At 35.3% G+C, this 9,899-nt stretch overlaps 4 protein-coding genes across 6 annotated transcripts; 2 read left to right on the forward strand and 2 right to left on the reverse strand.

Annotated features, from left to right (window-relative positions):
* The first annotated feature begins 1,372 nt into the window (after positions 1 to 1,372).
* Positions 1,373 to 2,027, forward strand: LOC108138340. Of its 3 annotated transcripts, none has more exons than XM_017260506.2 (2): positions 1,373 to 1,717; positions 1,769 to 2,027. In XM_017260506.2, the coding sequence occupies exons 1-2, from the start codon at positions 1,472 to 1,474 to the stop codon at positions 2,009 to 2,011; spliced, it is 489 nt and encodes a 162-aa protein (XP_017115995.1). In that variant the 5' UTR covers positions 1,373 to 1,471; the 3' UTR covers positions 2,012 to 2,027. The 3 variants fall into 3 exon arrangements, with proteins under 3 accessions (XP_017115995.1, XP_017115998.1, XP_017115997.1); XM_017260509.2 differs by having other exon boundaries at positions 1,795 to 1,902; XM_017260508.2 differs by having other exon boundaries at positions 1,373 to 1,732; positions 1,795 to 1,876.
* Positions 2,014 to 3,628, reverse strand: LOC108138341. The gene is made up of 3 exons (XM_017260510.2): positions 3,473 to 3,628; positions 3,167 to 3,352; positions 2,014 to 2,684 (listed from the first exon to the last, which is right to left on the reverse strand). The coding sequence occupies exons 1-3, from the start codon at positions 3,522 to 3,524 to the stop codon at positions 2,458 to 2,460; spliced, it is 465 nt and encodes a 154-aa protein (XP_017115999.1). The 5' UTR covers positions 3,525 to 3,628; the 3' UTR covers positions 2,014 to 2,457.
* A 430-nt stretch (positions 3,629 to 4,058) lies between these two features.
* Positions 4,059 to 5,248, forward strand: LOC108138352. Its single transcript, XM_017260523.2, has 2 exons — positions 4,059 to 4,205; positions 4,287 to 5,248. The coding sequence occupies exons 1-2, from the start codon at positions 4,145 to 4,147 to the stop codon at positions 4,679 to 4,681; spliced, it is 456 nt and encodes a 151-aa protein (XP_017116012.1). The 5' UTR covers positions 4,059 to 4,144; the 3' UTR covers positions 4,682 to 5,248.
* Positions 5,249 to 6,966: 1,718 nt separating this feature from the next.
* Positions 6,967 to 9,353, reverse strand: LOC108138332 (lymphocyte antigen 6 complex locus protein G6d). The gene is made up of 3 exons (XM_017260496.2): positions 9,190 to 9,353; positions 8,308 to 8,478; positions 6,967 to 7,287 (listed from the first exon to the last, which is right to left on the reverse strand). The coding sequence occupies exons 1-3, from the start codon at positions 9,242 to 9,244 to the stop codon at positions 7,082 to 7,084; spliced, it is 432 nt and encodes a 143-aa protein (XP_017115985.1). The 5' UTR covers positions 9,245 to 9,353; the 3' UTR covers positions 6,967 to 7,081.
* Between the last annotated feature and the right edge of the window lie 546 nt (positions 9,354 to 9,899).

Raw genomic sequence — 9,899 nt, forward strand, 5'->3', positions numbered from 1 at the left:
CTGTTCGCTGTCATCGAATCTGACGGACAGCAAAACCCTGGATGGTCGTACCCCCATCGTGGTGTAGTGGATTTTCTCCCCCGATCTGCTTAACTTGTGATTTTGTTTACACAGTCTTAGGAACAACAGCAAACAGTTAGCGAAAAGTAAAACCGCTTAATGTTTAATATAGTCTTAAATAATGTTTGTGTGTATGTGTCTGTCAAAGTTGTTTAAATATTAAATGCGTTTATGCGGAAGAGAATATATTTAAATTCATGCTATTTAAAATCTTGTGAATAATATTCCCAAAGTTTTTTTATTTTTTTAAAGAAACCAAATATTGTAATAAATATCCCACCAATTATTCAAAAATTTTTTTGATTTCAAAACATTTTCATTAAATTTGAAATCAAAGAATTCACAAGATATATTCATTTTCATTTAATTCCTGTTTTAAGTGAGAATTATCAAACGCTCAATACTTTGTTTTCCGGCGTACAACATTTACAAGCTTCTCATTAACTTCAACTTTCCTACCGCATAAACGCAATCTTAATGCATTTGTTAGGTTGCCTAATTTTTGGCTTTTTAACCCCACATAAAACCATTTTCCCATCATCCATGATCTCATAGGTTTTGGAAAAAGGATCAACATTGAGCAAATTTTTCTCACTTCGTTCGGAGCGAAAAAAGGGAAGTTGTATAGGGAACGATAGACAGCCAGATGGTCCGATGGAACTCAAAGAGTTCGTCGGTAACCCTTAGGGACTTGGCATTAACAAATCTCATTTATCTCTCATGCACCTAGCGAAATAAGTTGAATTTTCCTTGTTCTCTCTGCACTCATTCATAGAACAATTATTCTTTGCTATGTAGGTAAATTTACATGATTTTTATCATCATATGATCAATATAAATTACCATCTAAGCTTAGCAAAGAGTCGATTTTAGTGTACGGAAAGACATATGCATATATACTGATATAAAAAATAAATAAATTGAAATTTTAGCATACTATTTTAAGATGTGAAAGTGTTAACAGACGCGCAATTCTTCTTCATACAGTTGGGCAATACGTATAATGAACAGTATTCAGAAATAACAACATAAAAATAAAAGAAAATCATAAATGAATACCAAAATCTAACAAATTAATAAAGTAAGTTAATGTTAAATTAAAATATTGAAAAGGAAACAACCTGACAAGATCAAAGACATATAAAAAATAAATGTTTTAAAAATATTAAAATATTTTCTTGTTTCATTATGGAAATTCATAGAAATCTTGTACTAAAAACGCATGTTCTAAAACAGTGCAATAAGCTAATGATTTCGAAATGAATATATTTGTTGAAAGTCTATACATTCATTTGACACAAAAATATTTTACTTCAGACACCCTTTTCCTTAAACTACAAACAAAAACCCTGCCATTTCACTATACTATATAAATTCTTTTTTAAGTTTGTACTAGAGCCCAAAATTTTTCATGTTGAGGCAGGAGCTGCTGGACGAGGAGTTCGAATGCCTTCGTCGAATTGCACTGGCCATTTGCCATACCCTCGGAAGGCCAAAAGATCGTGAGATATGCAGGAGCACCCTGGACGAGCTGGTCAGGTTCCATCAGAGTCCAGCGATCAGGATCAAGGAAAATGTGCACAATTTCATGGTGTTCTATCTGAAAGTACTAAGATGGACCCAAAAGAATCAGCCCCTGGATTTATATCGCCAATGGGTGAGTAATCAAATGGTAAGTAATATAAATTTAAGTTTAACTTCATTTTAGTATGGACAAAATCTTGGTAATGATAGCAAGTATCCATCATTGGCTGCCGATTCTACTGGTGAAGTGCGAGTTTGGCTGGAGGAGGGAAAGTCCTTTTATGCCATGAAAACATTTGAGGATGGCTCCACCACCGTTTTTACCGCAGTGGCCAAAGATCCGAGGGCCGGTTGGTCAGAATATGGCCTGAAAACATTGATGGAAACGCAAAATGGTTGTGCTCTTAGCCAAAGTGATAAATACTGAAGTAGCTTTATCTAGATATGTATATATTTCGATTGTTTTGATTTTTATCTTGAGATTTCGTGTGTATTAAGGGTGGACTTTTGTAGTTTATGGTATTTATAAGACAGGTCGTTATTTCTAACAATTAAATATAAAAGCGATTTTCTTTTTAGCCCTTCAGAATTTAGGTAAAATTTTTTGCGTATGTCACAACAAAAAGTTTTAAAATTAATAAAAGATTAGTTTACGCTTTTATAAGGTTTAAAATTGACCTGCCGCGGAGTTCTATTATCTTATCCTTAGTGTATACAAGCGCGTATAACATTTTAACTTAATTTTAGACATCAATAAGTGGACGGATTATATTGCAGCTATCAAAATGAAATTCAGTTTAAAAAATAATACAAATGGAGTGGTGAAAAGGCACTGTTTTCTTATTTTTGGTGAAAGAAAGTCCCACTTTCCTATTAACTCCTGATGATCCTGGAGATGGCGCCAATTAGCAGGAAACCCAACAGAAGCTGCAGAGATCCGTGCATTTCGATTAGACTGGAGCCATTGCAGCTGTCGCTGGAGCAGTAGCACTCTTCCCAGTAAACGCCGTTCTCGTAGACGCCCCAATTACAGACGCCTGTCACTCCGGTATCGGAAACGGAGGCACACCGTCGGATGACCTGACGCCAACGACCGTCCCCTATGGAAAATATGAAAAACATTTAGTTGACAAAGTTAGCTAAAGGTTTTTAAAGTCGTTAGATTCTCCTTTGATTGGTTTTATCTCATAGAAACATCAGCATTCCACTGATCTAATATTATTTTACATTTATAAGCAATTCTATCATTCTCTTAACCATGTTTAAAGCTTTAGACTTATTTTTTTGTCTTCGTGGTAAAAACGTTAAAAACGTTTAGCTCACGATGAGGTCGAGAAAGATGGTCTTAGTCTTAAGCTAGCGTGCTTTTTACTAGGAACTAATAATATAGGATAAATTTATTCCTATAAGGACTGTACGTCTGTCTTGCAAAAAGATTCGAGGGAAGGTTAGAAAAAAAAAGCGACATATAACTACTATGGTTAGCTTGGACTTAATCAAGTGCGTTTTTTACTACTATCACAATAGCCATAGCCCCTCAGCCGTGAATAAGTCCTATTAGAAGTTAAGTTGCCCAACTCACAGATAAATCCCCTGGGACCCTGCTGCACGACCTTCATGCAGAAGGATCCTGGCATGTGGCTCTCGTCGCTGTTGCACTCAATGGAGATGTGTTCCGTGCGGTTGAATCGCTTGTAGGCGCCGCAACTGTCGTGTCCTTTGCGGTCCTGGTCCGAGGAGCACTGGAAGCATCGAATGGCCAGGCTGCCTGCAAAGATTCGCTGATTAATTCCAACTGCTCTGCCCGAAAACACTTGCCAAGCCACACCCAAAGCCGAGATTAAAAGGTGGCAATTGAAGTGTTTACGACTGCGGCGTTATTACCCACCGCAGATGGCCAGCGTGAGGAGCAGAAAGGCGCAGCGGGTCAGGGCGGTCATTTTCAACTTAAAACTGCTTTGTGCGCTTCGCTTAACTTAAATAAAATGCGATTAGGCCAAATAAATAACAAATAATGTGGACTGATAGAGATGGAACAAAAATCGATGCTTCTTCGATAATATCGATGCTTTGCCTGCAGCTATCGATAAGGTTCAACCGGTATGCGCAATATTTCGAATAACTGATCGAATTTTAACTACATAATGCATTACATTACAAAAGCAACTAAATTATTTTAATATATCTGGAGATGCCGATAAAAACTACATAGTATGCCGGAAATTAATATCTAAAACAACAACATCTGCAATTGTACAATACGTTTTCAAAGATTCGTTGGCAAATTACTAATTATTAGTATTATGTGGCAGTTACAAATCAATTATTATTTAGAATGACAAATAGAAAAAAAAACTGAAATAGCATTTTAAATAACCAACCGATGGCTTTATGTCTGAACAATATTGCCACCCAATTTTGTTAATCAAGGTTATACACCATGGTTCGTGTCTGCGATAGAGGCTGCGGTATTATTGAACATTTCTGCCGCGGTCACACTGCTATTTACACGCCCAAAATTTCAATCAATTGAAACGCAGCGAAAAACCCAAATAAAACGATGAAATCGCTGGAGAAATGTGTGCTGGCCGTGCTTGTCCTCTGCTGTCTGCTGCAAGTGGGTGAGTTAAAGCCAAAAATTGGAACTGCGCCTGCGCAACCGTTGTTGACCCAATGAAACCCGAAAATGTGCTACTTTGCAGGCCAGGCGATCAAATGCTGGGATTGCCGCAGCGATAACGACCCGAAATGCGGGGATCCCTTCGACAACAGCACCCTGGCGATCACGGACTGCCAACAGGCGCCGGAACTGGAGCACTTGAAGGGCGTGCGGCCGACGATGTGCCGCAAGATCCGGCAGAAGGTGCACGGGGAGTGGCGCTACTTCCGCAGCTGCGCCTACATGGGCGAGCCCGGAATCGAGGGCGACGAACGCTTCTGTCTGATGCGCACCGGCAGCTACAACATCTTCATGGAGTTCTGCACGTGCAACAGCAAGGACGGCTGCAATTCGGCGGGAGTTCATCGCCTTGGCTGGATGGCAGTGCTTTCCGGAACACTCGTTTCCGTGCTTGTGGCGCATCTGTTGCGGCAATAGTTGGAGCGTTCTTCGTCCTCCACTTGTAGCCAATGCCACGCCTCCTTTGGTCGCTCCTTTGAAACAAGACTGTCTTGACTCTAAAAAAGGGATTTTACAGATGTTAAAAACACAAGTTCCAGATCTATATTGCATCATATAAGCTAGGGACAGCAGTACAGAACCTAGGATCCCATGCTTAATATGATTTGTTTCTTTCTTTTAGGATTTGATTGATATTTTTTAAATTGAAGAACTACAACAGCGTTTTTTTAATCTGGCGAATCCCTTTTTTAAACTACGATAGTCTTGCAAAAATGAGCGATGTGTAATCAAGTGCCTTTCTATAAACGACTCGAATTGTAACTTAAGCTTGGAAACCTTTTTCCGTCCACAAGTATCTTACGCACGTGACATTCCTTATCTCATAAGCTCAATCTTGTAATCTCCACCCTCTACTTGTATTTTGTAACGTGTTTTTACAAAGAAACCCCTTAGTTGTAGTCGCCAGAAGGCTTACAAGTTTTTATTGTAATGCAAAGACAATTAGAACATTTTTGTAATTGAAATAAAAGATTTACACACTAATTATATAGTTATCGTTTACTTGTTTGACATTATTATTTTTAAAAACTTTTTTACAACATTTTAGAACTTCCAAATAATTTATAAAACATTACCATTAACAAAATTTAGAAAAAAAATGATCTTCACAAATTTAATAAGAGAAATACGTCAAAATACATTTGTCCTGGCGATGAAAGCTTAGGGAACCACCAAATATCGGTAACAATATTCTCTTGTACCAAGAAAATACTAAAAAATAAAATATTTTTGGATTGTTATGATTTTCTTTCTTAAGTTAATTAATTAATTTAGATGAATGTATGAATAATTGTCAGATTACAAAGCTCTTATCTATAATTAATTTTGTTTGGGACAGCATATATGCTAGATTTTTTAAATTGCTTAATCTGAGTAGAAGCATGCAGGTCTGCATTGTCGATAAAAGCCTCGCCGTGCGACTTTTTCTCCCATCTCTAATTCCTTCTTCCTTTCCTTTCCTTTCCTTTTGTTCGTCTTGTGCGCGTGGCTCGGATTTTAATTTGTTAATTGTTTTTAATACGAACAGCTAAAATGTTTAGGATTTTATAGACAAAGAATCAAAAAGTGTTTTTTAAGAATTGTTTGTGGGCGTTTTGTTTCGAGCCTTGGTTGTTTTTTTTTCCAATTGCGAAGTATTTCAAGTTCCGTTGTCGCCATTTTTTTTGTAGACTTTGTCCGCAGTATTATTTATGTTTTTGTGTCTAATAAACGGTAACTAATTTGAGTGAACACTTCTATTGGACTGATGGATATCGATTTCGACGTTGACCACGGACTCATGTTTACGGACGATTTTCTTAGCACTATTATGCTAAACTTTGATCAGATGCGCATGGAGCTCAATAACTACAACAGGTATTACAAGAAAATCCTTTGGAGCGGTTAATATTATTTATTATTGTTATTTAGCTCTTATGTGATCAATTATGCAAAGCACATATGTACATACAAGGCATGTCCGAATCCCTAAATAAACCTTTTGCATCTTTCAATATCCGTATGAGATATTGCACAGTCAATATTGCTATGTACATTGTACATTACATTGTACATAGGTGAAACCGGAATCAAAATAGTATAGTAAAACATATACATATTTGTTTAACAAATTTTGAATTGTGAATCTAAATTTGTTCCTAGGGTCAAAAGTTTTTTTTGGTTTTTTTTCCCTTTAACAATTTTAGATATTTTTACAGAATTTATTAAAAGATCTACCCTTTTTTGTTGTTAACAGAAATTTTTTAGATCTGAATCGCGTTTTTCTGCAATTAACCGTCGCTAAAAATATCTCTAAAGTATTTCGAGTCAAATATTCAAAGCCAAATGTTTGCACTTTGCCATGTGGTCAGATAATAACGAAAATAAATAAATATTTTGATAATAATACTTGTTTTTTTAACTTTGTATCAAATTACTAAAAACGCTGTCTTAGTAGAATTGTTGTGAACATTGTCTATTAAAAAATATACTTTCATTAGAAAAAGTAAAATTTTTTAACAGTGCTATGTCTAAACAACAAGTTTTTAAAAGTTGTTCAATCAAAAATAACTAAATAAAGTTTTCTTATTACTTTTTTAGCTTTGCATCGGGAGAACCAACTTTTATAGCAGAAAAACTATTTAAATATCCTAACCTGGGAGCAATTTTAATTAAATTGAGCTAATTACTACATATATCCAAAAATCTTATAAAAGCCAACCTTTGTTTAACTTTATTTTATTTTATTCAAGATTTTAATTAACAAATTACCCTTTTTTGTACAGGTATGTTATCAACATTTATTTTTAAAATTCCTGGATCGGTTTTGGAATGGCCTCACAAGCTCATATGAAGGGCGAAAATCGCCAGGATGGCAGTTGCACTGATAGCCAAAAAGCGTCCTGCACCGGAGGCGTTACACAAGTCACCTTTGCAGGTGAAGCAGCTTTCCACCTGCCGGCTGTGGGTCACCGTGCACTCGTTCTCCTTCTGCCCGATGGATTCAAAGTGACAATCCCGGGATACGATAGTTCCAGCACGGTCTGTGGAAAGATATTTATAATTAATAATTACTTTGTTTGCTTAGAATATTTACTAAAAAGGAACAGCCAATTTATATTTTTTAATGGAACTGTTTGAAGAATGGTCTTTTAAATGTCCAAATTTTAAATTTATTTTCTTTTTATTTAAAAAACTCAAAGATTTAAGATTTGATTTTTTATATAATGACTTTGAAACAATCATTGCCTTGCTTTTACATTACAGTATAAACATTTTATATTAAAACCAAAAGCAATGGAATTTACTAGTGCTAGATATCAAATATTATTAAATTACAGACATTGTATTGCATATTACGCATTTGTTAAGATACCAATTTTATCTATCCCTTTAAAAAAGCCGCTAAGACATGCAATAAAAGGACTGCAGTTGAGCAAATATTAATATTCAAATATTGCATCTTTAACAAAAAACTAGCTGGCCATATTTCACACTGGTCGTAACAATGCACTGCAAATTACAGCTCTACAGCTAAAGTATTGAAAGTTATTTGTTTACTTCTAATGACTCATAACATGGTACACAAAATGTTTAAACAAATGATTAAATACATTTTCGCTTAAAACTCGAACAACAAACTTGTCACACATTAAAAGTGTTTTCTAAAATTTTTTTTAATTTTAGTTAATTTTTTTTTTGAGTTTTAATTTGATTTACAAAAAAAAGCGAACAAATTTTTATTTATATTTGTTCTTTAACCATTAACTTTACTTCTTAAAAGTTTAGCATAAGTTTGTATCGACAAACTATATTGCTTGAGTTTTCAAACCCTATATTTTTCCGCTTGAGCAACGCACTGTATCTGCTTTGCATACGATTTCTCAGTATGTGTTTTGTTTGCCATATGTTAATTTGAACGCGACCTCCCCCCTCTTTTGGATCTTGAAAAGTTCGTCCGGGTGACATCACGTCTTATAAAAGTGTTTATTGCGCTCAAGGTGCGTGCGCCTCCAATATTGGAATCAGTATGCAAGAGTCGATCTTCGTGAAATTTCACTCACCGCTGGTCACCACCTTGTTGCACCTGGTCACTGGCTGCAGTTGATCCATGGTGTTCGGTTTGGGCACACTATCGCAATCCACGGAACGGATGTTTGAGGAGGCATCGATCTTATCCTTGGCGCAGTTGGGATCCGTCAGGGATTTGCACTGGTAGCATTTAATGGCCGATGCTATAAATAAATTAAAAAATATATGCGATATATAAATTTAAATTCAGTAAATATTTATAAATTCACCCCAAAGGCTTTGTCAAGGTCGCCGATTTGAATTTGCTTAGCTTGTAACCAGTTTGTGATCTCCATTTCCCTCTCGATCTCACTCGTTTGCCCTATGAAACGCCCTCAGCCGAATAAACAATAACTCAATACCCACAAGATTCTCCAGACCCCTGTAATTTCTTAACTATGAAGTCATTCCTATATTCAATTTAAAAACGTACGCAAATGTACGTGAGTATATGTGTTTTTCTAGTCTTTTTTTGCTGCGTTAATTTATGCTTATATTAAAAATCCAGAAGTGGGCACACATTTTAAAAACATTTTTATTTGGTTGACGGCGATGACTTAATTCGAATGACAAATAAAAATGATTATTTTTTTTGGTTATGCTATTATAAGTTTCCATATTATGAAAACAATTTTTTTTTTTTTTTTTTAAATTGTTTTTAACTTCTTATAGAATGATTCTATAAATAATATTTCTAAGTTTTCCCTTATAAATACACTTTAAATACATTTTTGTAGCCCATATCTAAAATCGTTCTTCTAATTTTTCACTCAAAACTGGTTTTCTTTTGACACAGATTAGTTTAAATTGTAATTTACATATTTCTATATATTACTTCCCATTAGAAATGCCACCAGAAATGAAATTTCACTTACCACTGTGCATCAAGCACAAGGCAATAAGGAGAACACCAACCAGTTGTTTCAGCATATTGGCTATAATATTTAATTTATTGGGATCTTAAGTTTGAAAAAAATAGACGAGATACTTTTGGTTTGATCAGTTTGGCGGACGTTGAACAACTGAAATTAGTTTTGGGTTTGTTTTCGCGCTCTTCCCAATTGCAACTTGTTTTCAAGTGGGATCGCCAAGAAAAGCTTTGCTCATTCACTCACCAACTGGCATTAGTTGAGTGAAACTCGGAACGAGTTATTTGTTTGTTATGTCAAATAAGCGATCCACGCATTGGGGTCGCTGAAAATAAAACTATTTTGTTTTGATCAGCAGCTTCGTAGGCGGTCGAATTTTTTTTTTTTCTGTACCGCCGTTATGGGTCCATTGATTGTTGCTGGTGCTGTGAATTGACAACGGTTGAACTATTGAATTTGTTCTTCAATTGAAATTAGTTCAGATAATGAAATTAAATTGCATAGTGACACAGTTCTCTGATTTGGGTTATTGAACTTTTATTTGCGAGGTGAGAGACACAATTGATCGGCGTTTTTGCACTCATCCGATAGATCGAAAGGTGAATTTTAAAAACGAATGTTATTATTGTATAGATATTGGTAAACGGTTTAAAAAATCAAAAGAAAGCTTTATGTGATTAGCATTTTTATACCCTTGCAGAGGGTATTATAATTTC

The sequence above is a fragment of the Drosophila elegans genome, unplaced genomic scaffold, assembly GCF_018152505.1.
Source record: "Drosophila elegans isolate 14027-0461.03 unplaced genomic scaffold, ASM1815250v1 contig_814, whole genome shotgun sequence".
NCBI classification, from domain to species: Eukaryota; Metazoa; Arthropoda; class Insecta; order Diptera; family Drosophilidae; genus Drosophila; species Drosophila elegans.